General features: G+C 43.8%; 2 protein-coding genes across 2 annotated transcripts in view; one reads left to right on the top strand and one right to left on the bottom strand.

Moving 5' to 3' along the window:
* Window positions 1–1,361: 1,361 nt before the first annotated feature.
* Window positions 1,362–11,676, bottom strand: vrk1 (VRK serine/threonine kinase 1). The gene is made up of 13 exons (XM_019349156.2): window positions 11,527–11,676; window positions 10,873–11,032; window positions 10,628–10,683; window positions 9,395–9,464; window positions 8,753–8,840; window positions 7,880–7,988; window positions 6,846–6,938; window positions 6,097–6,229; window positions 5,554–5,674; window positions 5,327–5,409; window positions 4,287–4,456; window positions 1,814–1,907; window positions 1,362–1,679 (listed from the first exon to the last, which is right to left on the bottom strand). Exons 2-13 carry the CDS (start codon window positions 11,030–11,032, stop codon window positions 1,549–1,551), a joined length of 1,308 nt encoding a protein of 435 aa, XP_019204701.1. The 5' UTR covers window positions 11,527–11,676; the 3' UTR covers window positions 1,362–1,548.
* A 7,989-nt stretch (window positions 11,677–19,665) lies between these two features.
* Window positions 19,666–20,420, top strand: part of si:dkey-288a3.2 (protein phosphatase 1 regulatory subunit 37) — a 50,494-nt gene continuing 49,739 nt past the window's right edge. The window contains exon 1 of the mRNA XM_025901135.1: window positions 19,666–19,828. Within this exon, the coding sequence (XP_025756920.1) occupies window positions 19,666–19,828 (163 nt within the window). The remainder of the gene's footprint in view (window positions 19,829–20,420) is intronic.

Genomic DNA, 20,420 nt, shown 5'->3' with positions numbered 1-20,420 from the left:
TTGATAGCTTGCTGCGAGACCTCACACCGAGCACACCTACTGCAGGTGTGGTGCCTGTTATCGGACCCGGAGTTAGCAACATCCCCCAAAAACCCGAAGAGGAGAGTCCTGGCCCCTAGCCCTGTCAGTGTAGCAGAAATGATGAGGATGATGATGGCAGCAGCAGCCGTTCTCCTCTGGGCGAGTAGCTTCATGTTGTTCGTGTGTAATTTACATTGAGTACGCTAACCACATTATTACATTAATGCATGTAAGGTGAACTAGCAAACACCGTCGTAGTTACATGCGGCTGTCTTCTTGTTTGATGGCAGATACTCCCTTCACCCTGGCCAAAAAGGCTAAAATGACCAAAGAAAAAGTGGGAAACAGTTAAACATGAGAGGTTTTTGGACAAAGTTTGTGTTTTTTCCATTGTTTAAGCACTGCTTCCAGCCAAGAGTGAGACCATATATGCCCTATAGCTGCAGAAAAGGCTAACATTGTTATCTTTTTACAAAAAAAAAAAAAAAAAAAAAAACAGCTGAACATGAGAGGTTTTTGGACCAATTTTGTGTTCTCCATTCTTTAAGCACCGGTTCGGCACCGGTATCGGATAAAACCTAAACGATACCCATCCCTATACGAGAGCTACCGTTTTTAGAAAATTGTTTTTTGTTTTGTTTTTTTAAATTTTCTTACCCGTTTGATGACGTTAATGTTATCGTTTCATTATTACGTTGTACAGCACTTTGGTCAACTCTTTGCTGTTTTTAAATGTGCTTTATATATATAAATAAATGAAATGACTAACCGACTCAGAGATCCCAGTGGCCCTACCTGTTGTGCCAAAAAGTGATCGTCAGCCAGAAAGTGTTTGCCACCTGCGGGAGCGCACAGCAGCTTAAAGCTGTAGTGCCCAGACTACTTACAGCTACTTCAGTGCAACTGATATAAGATGCGCTAAGCTGAACACAGCTTCAGCCGTCTGTTTGTTGAAAAATAGTAACGCGACCACACCGCATTTTCTTGTTAATAATGGTAACTGCGTTGTAACGATAGAAATAGTAATTACGATAGTAAATAGGAATTACTTGTTACTGAAAAACGTAACGCCGTTATTCCCATCACTGCTCAGGAGGTACAGCAGGTCATCCTCTAATCAGAAGGTGGGAGGTTCGATTCAGTCTCCAAGTATCCTTGGGAAAGATACCAACCACAAGTTGCTCTCTGATACAGCAATCCAATTATTGTTCAGCATCTACAGACAGGTGGGAAACCATTTCTTTACCCAGAGTTTAAAGATAGCGCCATCTATGGACTAGTTCTTAATTCATGTGCCACCGAGTTCCTCAAACATGCCATAAAAAAAGCAACAGAACAACTGAAGTTTGAGCTTCTTCACACTTTGGCCCAGAAGTTTTAATAAGAACAACTGATCAATGCCATTATCTCTTTATTGTTACAATGCAATCAAACATCAGCATCTATTCTATTGAATTGAATTAGCACAGTGTAACAGACCAAAGTAAATCCAACTTAAAAGCCTGAGTGGAGGAGTGAGGTGGATGTTCAGGTGGATTTCTGGGCGAGTCCAAGTGATGTCTGGGTTCCCATTTCCACAAGTCTGGATTTGGGGTCACTGCTGGGCACCTTCCTGGATTTTGGAGTCTTTTTGGGACTTTTCTTCGGTCTGTTTACCTCTGCAAAGTTAAATTCAGCAGGCTGTCAATCTTTTAACCCAAATGTTGTCATGTAGTTTTCATTCATAACCTCTGCTTCAGTTACTCTAGAGATACACTGACAAAAACTGGTACACTCTGAAGAGGAAACCAACCTTTCTTCTTTGTGACTCTCTTTTTCTTGACGGGATTTGAATCCACCTCGCTTACCTCCGCTTCATCTGCTGCCATCTTTCTTTTGCTCATCTTCTACAGGGAGAGAAACACGATAAATATGAAGAGAAGCACCAGCTGGTTTGTTGATGTCGACTAAAAGACATTACTTTAAACCTGGGAGTCCACTGTGGGTCGTGTACAGTTTGCTTCTATGCAATATATTAAATCAAGAACAAATATGAATAAACATGAGTATTTCCCACATAGATAATTACTGTCAAACTGCCTCATGCCATAAATGAATTGAGATTTAATTCTATTTTTACTGAATTGTATTAATATAGTGCCAAATCGCCACCATCGCCTCACATCAAGTTATTCTGTAAGGTAAAGATGCTACAACCACACAGTGACAGTGGGAAGGAAAAACTGAACAGGAAGAAACCTGGCCCCCGGCTCAGGGAGGGGCGGGCATCTGCTGTGATGAGCCGGGGGTGAGAGGCGGGGCACAGGCAAGAAGAAACACTGTGGCTCTCATCCAGAATCATCATTTAACATAATCTGATGTGTTTAACAAGTTAGGGTTGTCTATAATGTGCATGCCCATCTAGCCTTTGTTAACAGGACACACACATGTAAATGGCAGAAACCAAAGAACCCAGCAGCTCGTAGTCACAGCCAACAGCAGCCACAACATCCTTGCAGCTTTATGATGGATGCAAACAGTCAATCCAGACGTGCACTGATGATTATATGTCTCACTGACCCTGAGCTCCTCATTATATACTCTCATCAGCACTCAAACTCAGCGTTGGAAAACTGCTACGTAAAGTTCTATCACAGTTATGAGGAAATTCCAGAGAGTCCCCACAGGAAACATGTTATGCACTAGAATCTAACTGTCGCCATTACTCTCCTGTTGTAAAGCTGTGACACTCTGCATCGACTAAAACATGGACTAACCTGGGTTCATTCAAGGTGAAATGTACTTTGTAGAGCTTCCACAAACACGACGGCTGCTGAGGAGTTTTACATAAACTTATTATGTCAGTCAAAGCAAACATGGGATGTCCTCAGGAAGTAAAGGTGCCCCCAGAGAGAGTGATGCACTTATCACAGGCAATCAGCTCCTCCAGCCGTCACTGTCCTTTCTGGGCCTGTGTAACGAGACTCCGCCCACTGCCCCCCTTTCCATTTTTGCCTCCATTTTGACAATTGCTACCTCATGATCACCATGCGGCACCCACTGAGGTGAACAGATTGGCGGGATAATTACATACAATAACAAGCACCAGGGCCCAGTAACCCTTCGGCTGGCAACACCACGTCCCCAGTGGCAGCTTCCATATGCACAGAGAGCAAGTGGGGGAGTGACGGGGGAGTGACGGGGGGAGGGAGGGAGAGCGAGAGAAAGAGAGAGAGTCAGGGGGAGTAACAAATATAAATGTTACATTGTAGCTGAGTGCTCCAGGATCACATACAAAGGCGATGATGTTTGTCCTGATGTGCACCAACACTAAGAGCGTACACACACAGTCAAAGATGGGCAACTGCATACAGACACATGAAGGGAAACTTCTTATCAGCTGAGGCAAATTACACAGAGGAATGTTAATGAAATTAACAACAGGTGCATTAGAGGAGCAACAACGAGACAACTCCCAAAGCAATAGCATGAGGAGATACCTGGTTTCACAGCCAGACCAGCCAAGGCCAGGTTTGCCGTGTTGCCCAGCACAGCCATAACCCCCCTGAGGGGTCCGTAACCCATCAGCAGGAACAATATCTGTTTCTTTATGCGAGGAGGAACACGAAGAGCACTATATAAGAGCCGTCCAGAAGGTTACTGGTGTGAGTGTCTCTGACAAAACAATCAAGACCTCAAGACTCGACATCCTCTAGCAGGCCATGTGATCACTACCCAGCATCATGGAGCCTGAGTGGCATCGGCCATAATACCAGAGTTGGCATTTCATCAAACCATGTGGCATCGCTTCATTCTGAACACGCCCCTATGACCACAACAATCTGAAAAGACAGGCGACCCCGAGGTGTTGGCAGAGGGGAATGTGAGCAGTCCCTGGAGTGGACATCAAATGTGTAATATATATGAGCCTACACACTAACCCTTCTGCTCGACCATAAAGACAGCTGGAGGCTGGACACTAACCGAGAAGAAAGTAAACTGGTGGATCAGATAATGCGGAGGATTGGTAACTACAAAAGAACTACATATTATATAGTTCATAAATATGAACTGGACACCAATGATGCCTAAAACCATGGGACAATTACTCCTATCATCACCAAACAAAGTTAGAAATAATTATCATGAACCGACAGTTGTTCAATTCTTAGTCGACTAAATGAGGAAAATAATTAGACGGTAAGTCAAAGTTGTACACCCCCACAGTCTCGATCTCAAATACTGCATTTTCTTGCTTCCCTCTTGAAACAAGTAGGAGCGCTGACCTTGGTGGGAGGCGACGCTGCTCCATTGACAGAGGTGAACTCCAGCTTGCCGTCCTCTTTAGCACCGATGGTCTTCAGTCCAGCCTGTAGGATAGAGCGCAGCTTGTCGTAGGGTGGTTTGGCTGTGTAGCCCAGAGATTTCACCTCCTCCATGAACCGCTGTATCTCATCTGCAACACAATGAGAAGCCCGTTCATCAGAACCCTCACACCTTCTTGCTCATTCGAAACCATCAGGTCATCCATGATAGTTCTTTTTAATCAAACACTTCATAAACCAAGACATAACTTAAACACAAGCTTTCCCCCCCCACACACTGTTGTCACCATAGTGTGTTGCATTCAGATGTCAACGTCAGGCTAAATGTTGTGTGGTGGGACTTTCTTCAGACTTGGCACGCACACAGATGGAGCAGTAAACAATAGTTTGCTCGTGCTCAGCACAGCAGAAGGACGGAGGTGCGACGACTCTGAACCGACATGCTGCCTTCCGGTCAAAGCACTAACATTAAAAGGCAACTTTTAGCACAGTTGGGCAACAATGTTGCCATTTACTGCCGCAGCTTGTGGCCTGTACTTCTATCCCAGTGAGAGGTCAGGTGGTCACTGCTCAAAGGCAGGAATTACATCATGTTAAAAACACATGAGAGCAGCCAGGAACGGACGAAATGAATCAATTCACACTTTACTAATCATGCTGCTGTAACACACAAACCTTATCAAAGAACACTAACAGTACTGATCATAGCTGACAACACAACTCCAAGGAAACTTAAACTCCTTAAAGACTGTTAAAATAATGGAAAGGTAAAATGTTCGACTAATCATGAACTTGATATGATTTGAGGTCACAGCAGTTTCAGACTGTGGGATTATGCAGGGCATTGTGGTTTTCACAACCAGATTAAAACATTAGTATTCATGATGTGACAAGTGTAGAAAGTCTACAGTATATGAATAATACGGTGAGGCACATCAGTGTGAAACAGCTCAGCGCTGCTCCATCGTAGCCACAGAGCCTCCGCTGTGAGTCTGTCTCACCTGGTTTGTCTTGAGAGGAGAAACACTTGGCCATGAACTCTGTTATGTTTTTCTTGACTCCTGCAGGTGAAAACGTTAGACAACTTTCTTTAATACACATCAATCTGTGTGAACTGTACAACACACAACAAAAAATGTAAAAAAATAAAAAAGTATTGTAGAATTGTATAAATGGCAAAGTGTTGCTGACTGTGGAGCACCCAGGCTGGGTACTGTGTTTCTCATACCGGATCTTGGAGTCTCTGACGTACAGCGGGTCCTGCAACTTGTCCTCCCAGGGGAGCCGACCACACAGCCACTGAACCATGCAGTAGGACAGGATCTCCAGGTCGCTGCGCCTGGACACGGCTGTTAGCAAACACGATGTACGTGGCAACATTAGCAATATCAGACACTTATGTACAGAATACCATTCAGGTTATTTCCATGTTGTATGAGATGAGGAATATCAATCAGTATCAGTCTTGTTCTTTGGCATACTTTAGCTTGAGTAACAACGTCTGTGGCTGAACACACAGTAGACTCAGTACTACGACTGTGGCCCCAAAGGCAAGTCAGTCCCAGCCCACTGCCGTGTTAAAGTGCTCTGACTGTACAGGAAACAGCGCAGCTGTTCCAAACTGTCCTCACTAAAATGGTTTGAAATCTGTTCACATTGATGTTCCTGTTCATGGTTAAAAACACCAGATCCTGCTGACACTTTCAGATTACCACTCTGGTTTTGTACGCCATGTTGGGCGTCATGACTACTCGCGTACGTTTGCACCTACATGCTCCTTTGTGGCAGTCGATGCTTGTGAACTCGATGGTACCATCGTGACATTTCTTGGGGTCTTCCTTGTACTCCTTGGGCCGACCTTCAGGTGCGTACCTATAGGCCAGTCCATAATCTACTAAGTAAACCTACAGTTGACAAACACAAAGATTCAGGCATGCACACACATACACAGTACTTTATACTAATCCATGTTTTACCAGTGTTCACTGACTGTACACAGACACGGGTCAGGATGAAGGAGAGCAGGAGAACACACGATTTCAATTCTAATTCCAGCTCCATAGCACTTTATTATTATTCCTCAGTTTGCATTGTGCTTATATTCTCTGTGGCTTTAATAAAGAAATGTAGAGCAATAAAAGCAAACCTACATTCACCAACTCCGAGGAAGAGCAGGAAAAACAACCAGAGCCAATATTAAAATCCTGAGGGGCTGATTTCTAAATTGTCATTTATAAAAAGCTCCTTAATAACACCACCGATGATACATTATTAATCTCCAAATTAAATATTTGCCCCTGCCCCCACCTTATTTGCAGCTCTGTGCTCCTGCCATCTAATCTCCCCCGTCTGAACACTCTCGCTTCACCTCCCCCCGTCGCAAAAGCCTAATTGAATCTAATGAAGCGGTGCGAGTGTGTTCCAACCAAAACCAGGCTCCTCCTCCTGCTGATGCACGGGTCACAGCGGCACTTTGTAAACAGTCATAGTTTCAGTCAGCACGCTACAACTCCAACTGACCTGGTTAGGATCGCTGTGACTCAACATGAGGTTAGACGCCTTCACATCAGCGTGCACGTACTCGTGCTCGTGGATGTACTCCAGAGTATCCAGCTGCACAGAAACAAATACTCCATCAAATACAGAGTACAGATACATCTGTAATGTAGCAAGACCCTAGTACAAAGTAATCACACTAGATGGTTTAAATATAATGTGCCGTTTGGCCACACAAGAAGCTGCTCAGCCCGTCATCACCTCACTGAGCAGCAGTCACGTAAAGCCAAACCTGTGATCACATTAGAAGGATTTTATTAACAGTAACTTGATTCATTACGTTCAGTTTCAGAACATAAACATTTGTCATTTTTAGAGGGGAATGTAGCCAGGCTGAGCACCAGAGAGCACAGAGGTGAGTCTGACCAGAAACAAAGTTTCACTTCCTCCACATAGATCTTAATAAACTAGAGCGAACAGGGAGACGCGCTCCTATAAAAGAAGAGGCAGCGTGGGATTTCTAACAAGAAAAAGTCATAGTAAAAGGCTATTTTACAGTCTATCCAGTGTCATTGTGACAAATCTTACTGGACTGTGTAAACAAATTACTTCATTGTTGGCATTTTCAGGCAAACAAAGGATTTTCGATCGGAAGCACAGGTGCAGGAAATCTGCTGATGACGTTCGCTTTTCCGTAAAGCGGTGTCAGATTACACACACAGTTTCAGCAGCTTACTTTAAAACTCTACCTGAGCAGAAACAATCATTCCAGGATGAACCGGAGAATGCTTCTGACCCACAATCATTAAAACAACTGAAAATACACTTTTGTTTCTTTTTGGGAAAACCCATTTCCTCCCCTGTGCATCACTAACTCTGAGGATGAAACCACTTGTTATTCAATCCTCATCATCAGTTATTTTCAGTTTGCGTACAACGTTCATCCTCAGGATGTTGGTCATTCCCCATCACACATTCTCTTTCCTGTGATCACCGTGACCTGCTGTTTACAATGTAAGTGTTTCAAACTGAAACAACTTCATCATGACATAACCAACCAGTCGAAGGCCGAGCTGCAGGACCAGCTTTCTGGGAAATCTCCTTCCACATTCCTCAAATTTCTTCTGCAGGTCTGTGCCAAGTCTGTCGATGACCATGAACCTGTAACTGGTTGGTACAGAGAGCTGTGTTAGCAGAGCGTCAGAAAGGCTGCAGCTTTACCTGTTACTGTGAGGACAACAAAGCTGTTTCACTTTACTTCTTATTTGGTGTTTTGGTTTATCTAGCTTCCATTAAGACATTAACACACAAAAAAAATTAATAAAATATTAAAAAGTTAGTTGTAAAAGGTGTAAACAGGGAGATTAGCTTAAATATCTGAGTTACATAAGTGCACAGAGGAAGTCAGGAGGTGTGATGGAAGGGCTGACGATAGCGCTAACTATGTGACCCAGGCGGGACCAAAGCTGATGCCTTATTAGGCCACGGGGGGGGGGGGGGGGGGGCTCCCTTATGAAACCAGTAATAAGTGCTACTACTGAGAACCACTACATGGTATCAGGCAGTGCCAAAGTAATCCACTGAATGAGTCAGAGTGAGGTCTGTTATAAAAGGCAGAGACCTGAGCTGGGCAGGGAAAACAGAAGCTCTAATCAGCGTAATCATGCCCACCTCTCCTTTAAAACTGCGTGTGTAGCCATGTGACTCCATCCAATGTGCAACATGCAAACATCATGGAGGAAAGGTCAAACACAGAGTTGATGCACAGCTCGAGCTGCTTGCACCAAATATAACTGCTGAGTCTGTAGTTTGAACACATTTCTCACATGTCAACAAAAGAAGAACCTGAACAACTGAATGTCACATAGATGGAGGAGAGATGGGCTGCATCATTACAAACTGAGATTTGTCCCCAGCACTCCCACCCTTACCTTTGACCCCCTCTCTCATGTCGACCTGAGCCCCAGTACCGGGGCACGCCCAGGTTTTTCAGCTTCTTGGACTTCATCCAACTCTGAACTGCAGGGCAAGAGTAAACTTATCAGACACGTACATATTTGACTAAAGTGAGCTTTTAATGTGTGCATACATGAAATCAACAACACAGGAAGTAAACTCTGAAAAGCCTGGTGCTGGTTTAAGTGGGTGATGGATGTGAGACTCAAAGTAATAAGAGTATAATTCAGTGGGGGAAAGTGGCCAATATGGCCGCGAGCTAATCTGCTGCTGGGACAAATATTTACCAACAACGTGAGACTCCAGCATGAATAAAATATGAGGCTTTGGTTCCTTAGTCATATAACAGTTAATCGTCAGGGGAGACTGACATTTGGATTGTTATTATATAAAATGCAAAGCGGTGGCCCGAGGGCCGGCGGCGCTGCCACCAAACGCTTCCTTTCCTTTGTAGGGCTCCTCTGAGCCCCGGCTACAACACCATCTTTTAATTAAGAAACTTGCCTCTCTTTTTATTTGTTTGCCCTGCTGGTGAGACTCTTGTGTTATGATCGCAGGGCTAACTTTGGTTTGCTGACAGTATGAGTGTATTTATAGTGTCTGATCATGTGACTCACTGAGATCCGGCTTGGCAGCTCTCATGTAAAATGCGAGCTCGCAGAAAAGCGGTCCATTGTCAATAGGCTCCTGTGGACAGAACAACAGGTACATTAGGTCTGCAGACCCACAACAGCACACTGGGTTGTTGTTTTCACCCTTAACAGGCAGGAAAAAAAACGAAACACAATTTTCTTCTGTTTAAACATTTAAAAAACAAACAAACAAACAAACAAACAAACAAAACTGCAAAAACTGGTTGTGTGTTTATGTGTTTGTGTGTTTAAATCCAGGTTCACAGACTGTTACATCTCTGACAGTTAGGAGCAGGGCAGCCCCACCAATCGGTCGTGCTGCAGTTTGAATAAAAATATTTAAAATATTCAATAAAAATGTTGAATAGCTTCCATCCACAGTTTGTTTCAGACAGTGACAGCACAAATAATTAGAGTTAAAGTTAGAATAAACACTGTATAGGAAGACCTTTACATTTGGCCCACAACAGCCATCACGTCACTTTTTAACAGCAACACCTGCAGCGTGCAGATGTGAGCCTGCAGTGGGCTACAGCACAGTGGATCTGACGGCGCTTTTCTGTCCGGTCTCTCCTCACATCTCGACAACGATTTGAACCAAAAAACGTAAAATTAGGATTCATCGCTCCCTCAAATGTTGCCACTGATTTTCAGTTCAGATGTTGGGTAATGTGGCATCCCCACGCTTTTCCTCCCCGTTTCTCCTCCTTAAGAATAGAAACAGGGAAACAGTCACAGTGCAGAAAGTGCCTTATTGGCTGCAACGTTTGCACTGTGATCACTTCTGGTGAGACTTTAGTGACCAGCAACTGGACAGAGCCATCTGACAGGTCCAGGGTCAAGGCCTCAATATATATGCTGTGCTGGCTGCATCACTGCAGTTAGTGAACAAATAAATAAATCAGACAATTCTCAGAGAGTCAAATGGGAGAGACTTTGAGCCTGATGAGTCTGCACATTCGAGCAGAAAAGCAAGTCAAACAAGTCCTGTCAGTATGTGAATTATTTCTGGACTTAATCCAATGAACTTATGTTGCCAATTAAGTCTTAACTTTTGATGGGCTTAACTAAGGTGGAAGTGTTATAGAATAAAAATTGATATGTCATAAAATACAAAGTACTTCAGGTTGAGTTGGCTTTTGTAGCTACTTTTCTGTGAATAAAGAAAAAAGTATGTAAAGAGTAATAATGCCTGGACTGGAACAAACTTAGTCCTACCACTTTGATGACATAGCGAGCATCAGCACCCACAGGCTTTGCAGAATTTTCCTCCGCTGGGGAAAACATAAGAGGGAATATGTTCATTATTTACAGTATTTGGTTGACACATGCTTAAAATCTTTATTAACTTCTATTAAATATAAAGTTTGCAACTCAAACTCAGATGTTAACTAGAACTAAAATACAAATAACATTGTCTTTTATTTTACCATGACTGTGTCACTAGCATCCTGTGTTCTTACCCAAGTATATGACACCAAAGCCCCCTTGACCGATCGGAGCCCCCAGCTTCCATTCCTTCTTCATGGTGTCCTTCAGCACTTCTCCAGGAGGAAACTCCTCTGCCAGTTTCCTCTTGGCAGGGGCTCTGCCTCTGCCTGCCGCCTTGGCTTTAGGGGGCATCTAACACACACACAGCCACGGTGGTTGTTAGTGCTGCTTCATCGTGATGGAAGCAGAACTCCAAAATAAAACTAAGCTAAACATCGTTGTAAACACAACAAGAAATGGAAAATTGTACTTTTTGGGTCACATTAGAACTATGTTTTTATCTGTACCGAAGTTAGCTAACCACATCCCGAGTTCCCCATCACCTGCTAATGTGTGCAGCCTATACGAGACACTTCCCTAACACGAACCGCCTGTTAGCATGTGGGTTAAAACCAACAGAAAGAGAAACAGTAAAGTGATGGCGTCGTGCGAATCCTGCACCTTTAGCGGTTCTTTCGAGGCTCGTTAGCTCTCATGCTAACTGCGTGGTTTTGTGAGTAACCGTGTGTCACATTAGCGCCTACATGATCTGCTACATGACGCCGTCCAACAGCAAACGCTGTACCCGAGTACCTGTGATTGGTTCCGTTAGTATACAGATATATACATCTATGACAAAAACATACCGTCACTTCGTTGTTTATGCTTCCCTGTAGCAGAAACTGTGCATGGACCAAACTTCCCGCAAAACTACCGGTCAGGAAGTTACGTCACCGTACCGCGCTATTTTATAGAGATTGACAGACCACGTGACTTTCGCGCATTGCATGTTGGGTACCCGTGGCAACAAAATCAAAACACTGCATCAAGCGGTAGCATTTCCAGCACCGGTAATCATTAATTCTGCGGTTTTAATCCCTACTAGCATTTTATTTGCCCCAAAAACAGTTATGTACAAAACGAGGGAGAACACGGCAGGTCCGTACAAAGACAGACTTGACGAAAAGACAACAACAAAAAAAAGGACGAGGAAAAAATCAAAGGAGTGAAAGGGTCAGACCCGTACCAGCATACAGAGCGGAGTAAGGACGTCAGCGTGCTGCCCAACTTTCATCACGCACATATTTATTATTATATGGTCCTAAGTGTGAGTGCAGACACTCACATGATGTTTAGTAACTCAGATCCCTGCAACAAGCCCAGGTCCAGTTTACTTTGGTGATTTGGACTATTCCATTTCACAGCTGTTGTTACATTCTTTTCCTTTATCTCCTGTACAGGCAAACGCATCTATTTGTTGTTTCAGGTTGTAGTATTACACAACATTTTCAGATCTAATAGAAATAACATGAGTGTTTCGTAATTCATTCAATTTATTGTCTTTATTTCTAACTGGCATTATTGTTTCATTCTATTATAGAATCTTACAAGAAGGAGGCAAAATTGTAAAAATCCATCATGCTTTATTAGCTGTTTCGGTGAAAAACAACAATGCAAAACAACATACTGGAAAACAGTTATTCATCACTTGATTGCTTCAATACAACCCTTGGGCACATATATGCGGGACGTTTCGTGGCTGTTTTGATATCGCTCTCTCTCTTAACCGATCAAATCTGGCTGTGGTAGCAGCTTTAAACTCGGTCTGACCCAGGGTGATAGAGGGTGCAAAACACATGAAAACACATTTTCAATGAGATTGAAAATGTGACGTCAGTGAAAACACATGAAAACACATTTTCAATGAGATTGAAAATGTGACGTCAGTGAAAACACATGAAAACACATTTTCAATGAGATTGAAAATGTGACGTCATTCCGGGGTGAAACCGCAAAGGATTCTGGGAATGCTAGGCAAGCGGTACTAGCGCACGCAGGCTTTCACATGAAAACAGTCACAAAACACAAAAAATGGCAAGAAGCTGTTGTATTATTAACTGCAATAGCCGGTCGCATGACAGCCATGGGAAGCCAACGGGTAAAGAGATTGTTTTTTATCGGATTACGTCGTGGAAGAGAAATTGTTCAAGCCATGTTTCCGAAGTAACAAAGAGTAACAAAGAGCCGACGGATGACCTGGAGCGGGGGAAGTCGCTGCTTCACTACTGTGTGAACAGCGATGTAGGCCACATACGGCCCACGTTGAACTGTCCTTTTTGTTTATTGTAAAGAAGTTTAAATACACATTTAATCCCTGCGATATCTTAATATATGAAAGATATAATATAAAAATATTTTAAACATGTCTTAATATAAGAAAAAGTTTTCAACAGCAAGTCTATGTTCTGCATTTCTGCTGCAGTACATGAAAGAAATCTGCCAACATGACTCCTGTGGGTTCAGTTCTAATAAATAAATATGATCCGATAGCTCAGACTGTCCTGTAAATATAAAGCAGAAAGTTTTTGTTAATTTACAGAAAATGCCTTTTTTTTTAAAATGTGGAACCATCATCCATTCATCCATTATCTTCTGCTTATCCTCGATTGGGCAGGTCTTCAGTACATGATCAACTATCAGAGCTGTGTTATTAATTTCTTATTGTTTTATTATCAAACCATGGACTAATATGTCTTATTGTGCCATTTAGTTAAGTCTGAAGGCTTTTGGAAAAAAACACACATTCTGTAAATTTATTTAATTTTGTAAAGTATAGACTTTTACCTTGATGTTGAGGTGTTGTCATCATTTTTATACATAGCACCGCATTTTCAGATCCTCAAAAGTATTTGGAAAAAACAACAACAGTTCAATGTTAGGGCTTGTGTGTAATACTTTGCAGTCAATAACTCCCTAAGGTGTAGAACCATGAGTTTTGTGATTGCTTAAGTCAGTAAAAGGTCATGCAAAATCACTTTTTGTCTTTATAATAATGAAAACATCTTCACCACACCCAGTTTATAGGCACTGCAGATATATTAGAGTAAAACACAGGCCGTGCAGTTCATAGTTCAGATTGTATATATTTACACCTAAGTGATTAAATATATATGCTTTTGTCTCCATGCACCATAATGTTGTGTCCCACACATCCAGCTACACCAGTACTGCTTCATCATAGCAAGGCATCTGGGAGAAACAGAAGGGAAAAAGTCATATTTCCTTGGTTAAGAAGAGCATTCATTGATTTCATTACTGACACTGTATCGCCCAATCAAAAGTCTTAATACCTCTCCCCTACTTTCATTATGTGCCTGTATAGCAGACTTTACTGTGGAAGAAGTGGATGATAAAGATGAACAAACAAAAATGAAAAGGTGGCACTAAAAAGCTAAGAGAGAAGACAAAACTACAAAAAGATGCAGCAAAATGTGTCTAATTAAGTGACTTGTTATCTGTCGTGGCTGCTGCATCGTCAACAGTAGTAACAGCAACAACTAGTAACAAGTGCTCACAGGCTGAAGAAGCTACTGCTGCTAGTGCTGCTAGTTCCCTGTGTGGAGAAGTGCAGCAGTCCTAACTGCTATGGGCTTGAAGTTGGCCTCAAGTGTTGTCACATCCCCATTGAGTTCCTGATGAAGGCATTCCAGGATCCAGGTGTGAGGAGTCATAGGCCTTCTTGTAATCAATCCAGGCAGAGCACAGGTTGGTCAGCCTAGTCTTGCAGCCTCGTCTGACTGTTCTTTCTACTAGTCAAATCAAATCAAATCACTTTTATTGTCACGTCACATGTGCAGGTACACTGGTACAGTACATGCGAGTGAAATTCTTGTGTGCGAGCTTCACAAGCAACAGAGTTGTGCAAAAATACAATAACATAAGAACAAGCAAAATATAAGAATGGCTAAATCTGAGAGTAATAAATATATGTACAATATAAGAGTATATCCATTACTGGATGTGTATACTAAATATGTTTTTCTACATGTGTGTGTGTGTGTGTGTGTGTGTATACATATTTTACAAATTAAATAGATTAAACAATAAAATAAAATATATAAAATATACAGAGGTTGGTAGTTGAGACATGTACAAAACAAGTGGCATTTATATACAGTATGGAGTGCATAATGTTGTTGAATGTGGGTGAGGTGTCTATGACGTGTTCAGCAGTCTGATGGCCTGGTGGAAAAAGCTGTCTCTCAGTCTGCTGGTACGGGACCGGATGCTGCAGAACCTCCTTCCTGATGGAAGTAGTCTGAACAGTTTATGGCTGGGGTGACTGGAGTCCTTGATGATCCTCCCCGCTTTCCTCAGGCACCGCTTCCTGTAGATGTCTTGGAGGGAGGGAAGCTCACCTCCAATTATCCGTTCAGCACACCGCACTACTCTCTGGAGAGCTTTGCGGTTGTAGGCGGTGCTGTTGCCGTACCAGGTGGTGATGCATCCAGTGAGGATGCTCTCAATGGCACAGCGATAGAAGGTCCTGAGGATGCGGGGGCTCATGCCGAATCTTTTCAGTCTCCTGAGAAAGAAGAGGCGCTGCTGCGCCTTCTTCACTGTTTTGTTTGTGTGTACCGACCACGTAAGATCCTCAGCCAGATGTACACCAAGGAAGCGGAAGCTGCTCACTCTCTCCACAGCAGCGCCGTTGATGGTGATGGGGGTGTGTACTTCTCTGCACCTCCGGAAGTCCACTATCAACTCCTTTGTCTTTGCGACGTTGAGGGTGAGATGGTTGTCTTGACACCAGTGGGTCAGGGCGCTGACCTCCTCCCTGTAGGCCGTCTCATCACCGTTGGTGATAAGACCCACCACTGTAGTGTCGTCCGCAAACTTCACAATGATGTTGGAGTTTCTAGTGGCCGTGCAGTCGTAGGTGTAGAGTGAGTACAGGAGAGGGCTCAGTACACACCCCTGTGGAGCACCAGTGTTCAGTGTGATGGGGGATGAGGTGATGCTGCCCAGTCTGACTACTTGGCATCTGTCAGTCAGGAAGTTAAGGATCCAGCTGCAGAGGGAGCTGCTCAGTCCTAGATCCTGCAGTTTCCTGTCCAGCTTCGAGGGAACGATGGTGTTGAATGCTGAGCTGTAATCTACAAACAGCATTCTCACATACGTGTCTCTCTTCTCCAGGTGTGACAGGGCAGCATGGAGTGTCAGGGCTATGGCATCATCAGTGGACCTGTTGTGGTGGTATGCGAATTGTAGAGGGTCCAGTGAGTTGGGTAGTGAAGAGCAAACAAAATCCCTGATCAGCTTCTCGAAGCATTTGCTCACGATGGGGGTCAGGGCTACAAGTCGCCAGTCGTTCAATGATGAGATGGTGGAGGATTTGGGTACAGGGACGATGGTGGCCATTTAGAAGCAGGCTGGGACTACAGACAGAGAGAGGGAAAGGTTGAAGATGTGTGTAAACACTCCAGCCAGCTGAGCCGCGCATGACTTGAGGACGCGGCCGGGGATCCCATCCGGACCAGTAGCTTTGCGTGCGTTCACCTTCCTGAAGCACTTCCGCACATCCTCCTCAGACACAGTGTGTGCACTGACGTCATCCGCGGTGCGCACACTGTCCGGTCTCATGGTGTTCGCTGTGTTGAATCTAGTGTAGAATACGTTTAGATCCTCACACAGAGAGGCCGTGGTCTGCGGTGTGCTGGTTTTCCCTCTAAAGTCTGCGATTGTGTTTAGTCCCTGCCACATACTCCGAGGGTTGAATTGAATTGAATTGATTGATTGAATTGATATACCTTTATTAGTCCCACAAGGGGGAAATTTCATAAGGCTGCCGACCTATTGCACGCAATGGCGGCGCCATCTTACCCTCCGACCATACATACATTACACAAAACATCACATGGGGAAGACAGGTCAGAGAGGTATACATGGAAAAGCACAACATGAGGAAAGATAAGGAGAAAAAAATAACTCCCCCCAGACTGAGCTCCAACAGGGAGATCAGTTTGAGAACAGAAAAAAACACCTCTGCACATGAAAAAACTCTTAATACACCAAAGAAACACATGACAAGCAACAGGGGTGGGTAAAGGGTGAGAGACAGCCAATGTAGACAGTACATCCGGGCCTGCAGCCTATGCGCTGGTCTCCATGATCCACCGTCAGCATCGGAAGGGAATAAGCGTCGAAGGCGTTTGGAAAGGGAGGGGGGATGAGTGTGTGCATATCAGTGTATATGTATGTGTGTGCGTGTCCAGAGTTCAGCTGAGACAGTGTCCTTCGCCCTGCCAGGCTAAGTAAACAGTCTTCCAGCCAACCCAGGTGGCCTTGCATAGGATAGGAAGGAACAGACTAAACATAGTCTGTAATCAGGGTGTTGTTGTACAGCTCCAGCCTTGCAACCGCAGCTGGCGCTGAGAAGGTATCCGCATGAAGTGAAGGTGCTTTTTACTTTAGTGCGAACAACTCATATGAATTTCAAAGCAGTTCTACAGTCCAACACTGGTCTCTCAATCTCCCGTTGGAGAGCCGCGAGCTTCGCCATACTTGCGTTCTGTGAGGTTGTCATTCTTGTGCTCAAGGAGCCGATTCTGAAAAACTCACGACAGTGTGCCTCCCCGAGATGTCATCCAATTTACGCTCAGAGATGTTATGCCGAGCGAGCCCTTCCGAGATGTAATCCAGTCTGCACTCAGAGATCTTATTCTGAGTATTCACAGCAGCCGTAGCCTTTCCAAGATCTTATCCGTGCTGCACTCAATGAGCCCATTTTGAGAAACTCACGCCTCGTCCCATCATTTCAATCCCAGCGGGCAGCCTTGTGGGGGTTTGAACAGCCGGTTCCGCTTCCTTAATTCTTCGATAAGCCAGGGCCAAGCCAGCTCCGATCAGCAAGAACCCTGTTATCATGGTTCCGAATAGGTAGAAATCTTCAGCAGTCAGGCTCACCCAAGCCCAAACTTCTCGTTAAGAAAGGGGTGTCAATTGCATTCAGAGACCAGTTGATCAAATCCATAATTCCTCTTTTAGGTTTTAGAAAACAGACTGTGAGAGATTGTTCCAGGGAAAAGTCATACAAAAAACACAAGACTAGACAAGGACATAAGAGGCTAAGCAGGGAAGCTAAGGGAGAGGAGGAGGAGGAGAGGAGAAAAATGCGACCGCCTTCGTCAAGAGCGGTCGCATTTGTCAAACTGTTGCTCCACCCTGTCCCTGTACTCATGTTTGGCTGCTTTGATCGTCTTCCGGAGTTGGTAATGTGCGTGTTTGTAGTCCGATGTGTTCGCGGAGGCAAAGGCGGAGCTCCGTGCTGCCAGTGCCGTGCGAACATCTCTGTTAATCCAGGGTTTTTGATTTGGGAAGGATTTAACTGTTCTGGATGGGACGACATCTTCCACGCATTTTCTGATAAATCCGCAGACTGAGTCCGTGTACTCATCAATGTCATTAGCAGCCACGTGAAACATTTCCCAGTCCGCGTGATCAAAACAGTCCCGCAGCGTAGACTCCGATTGGTCCAACCAACGGTGCACCGCCCTCAGTAGCTGGTGTTTTGCGCCTCTGGTATTCTTGCCCATCCCTTTCTGTGCCCCATTCATGTATTGAGCCATGTGCCTGTTCATCTTAGCCGCTATGATGCCTGACAGGAGCTTCCATGTGATGCTGAGGCAGGTTATTGGTTGGTAGTTGGAGGGGACCGGTCCCTTCCCGGGAAGAAGCTGTTCTTTAGTCTGTTGGTTTTGCACCTGATGGATCTGAACCTTTTTCCAGAGGTAGGATGTTGAAGAGGTGGTGGTTAGGATGGAGGTGGTCCTTTATAATTGCTCTGGCTCTGGAGAGACATCTTGAGCTGGAAATTAAGTCCAGGTAGGAGAGTGGACAGCCAATCACCTTCTCTACAGTTCTTATGACCCTCTGTAGTCTCTTCTTGTCAGCTGTTGTGCAACCAGTGTACCACACAGTAGAAGAAGCTTCACCAGGGCTGATGTGTTTGTGGTCCAAGATAGGTCCTCAGATATGTGGGTGCCGAGGAACTTAATAGAGGATACCCTCTCCACATAGTCACTTTTATGGAGAGGGGAGGGGCATCCATTCTTGTTTTGTTGGTGTTTAGGGTGAGTTGGCCTGTTCTACAGTTATGCTCTGTCCAGGTCCTTGACAGATTGTTGTGCTGTAGCTCTGTCACACTTTACTGTACTTAGCACAATAATTAGAGTGGCTGCTGCACTTTAGCTGTTTATTTGCAATTCTATTAAGAGAATTGTGTGTTTCTAAGAAATGTTCTCTGTAAGAAAAAATTACTCCAATGAAAAGTTCATTCTTGTAACTGTAACCCTTGAAAAACCATCATTAGAGAAGCTTAGTGGGGGCTGCTGTAGAGACGAAGGTTTCACGTGTTTCAGTGGCTGTTGCAGTGTGTTGTGTCAGGTTGGCTGTGATACACCAGACTGTTGTCTCTGAACTGTCTCCACAAACTGCTGCTTCTGTTCTTTGTTTGTTTTATTCTGTCTTTTAAACATTATCAGACAGTTTACAGAGACAGACACTTCAGTGGGAAACTCAACCAAAGTATTTAGATAACTAAGAATATTTGATCAAACGTGGTTACCTCGGTAACTTACCTGTGTTTGTCTTATCCAGAACAACCCTGAATTTTGTAAATGAATCTGAATAGGTATGTAAATGTGCAGAGCCTTACCTGTTTTCAGTGTGTCATTTGATCCAAACATATTGGGTAACAGTGCACAGCTCATGAATAAGATATTGGTTCTTCAGTGTCTTGTGTTTCCGAGCGCCACAGACTGAAGACGTTTCACGTTCACGAGGGTACATCGTCACTACTTCACTCTTTTATATTACCAGAAGTACTTCAGTAGCTGCTGTCACAGCTCCATGGATAGCATGTAACGTGACCGGCGCTGGACTAACCATTGGCCTTCTATTACAATAGAGCGCTCCATGCTGCAGTCCTAAAGTAAAGAGAGGCGATGACCAACTGCAGTGATGATGATGATGAGCAGAACGATGACAGCTCAGGACAGCCCAGAATGAAACCAAAGAGGACAAGTAAAGGAGGAAAGCATGTGTGCTTCCCTCCGGACGAACAGCTAGTGTCCAGCTTTGCTGAGCATGGGAACGCTGAGAAACTGGGTAAGCTGCTGTGCAAGTGTCATGGATGACGTTCAGTGATGGTGGAAGTGTAGTTCTCACTTCCAAACCTGATTTAAGCTCTTAACATCTCATTAAAAATGTCCACTACATGTTATTTTAGCATCTTAACATTTAAATGACGTGATCAACCCATGATTTCACTAAAAGAAGTAAATTAAAGAATTTTGGATCATATTTGAGATTTTGAATCAACGATTTGAACGTATTTGTTAAATAGATGCACCTTACATCATGTTAACAAGTTACTCTTATTCTGTCCTTGAAAAAGCATCAAACATGTAGCAGAAAAGCTGAACTGAAATCCAGTCACCAACTCAATGTATTATTTATAACAATAATTTTAGGGATTATAACATGTATTATAAAAATAATTTGAGGGATTTTGCAGGAAAATAATATTTGAATATTTTCCTACATGCCTCTGTTTGCTGCTGTGAAGAAAAGCATTAGTAACACCTGCTTTTTTTCTTTATTTATCATTATTTTGAAGCCATTTTAATGGGGACTTTCTGTGTTCATGTTCCTCCATATTTCCCCTGGACTCCACACAGTAGTTTTGACTTACCTATAC

The sequence above is a fragment of the Oreochromis niloticus genome, linkage group LG19, assembly GCF_001858045.2.
Source record: "Oreochromis niloticus isolate F11D_XX linkage group LG19, O_niloticus_UMD_NMBU, whole genome shotgun sequence".
Lineage (NCBI taxonomy): Eukaryota > Metazoa > Chordata > Actinopteri > Cichliformes > Cichlidae > Oreochromis > Oreochromis niloticus.
Note: the sequence above shows the minus strand (reverse complement) of the source record. Positions and strands in the feature narration are given on the sequence as shown.

Excerpts from the sequence above, each read along its gene's own strand:
- vrk1 (XM_019349156.2), bottom strand. The coding sequence starts at position 11,032 with ATGCCCCCTAAAGCCAAGGCGGCAGGCAGAGGCAGAGCCCCTGCCAAG. Across the intron at positions 6,230-6,845 it reads GTCACAGCGATCCTAACCAG|GTTTACTTAGTAGATTATGG; the intron begins GTCAGTTGGAGT and ends TGTCAACTGTAG. Across the intron at positions 1,680-1,813 it reads GAGAGTCACAAAGAAGAAAG|AGGTAAACAGACCGAAGAAA; the intron begins GTTGGTTTCCTC and ends TTAACTTTGCAG.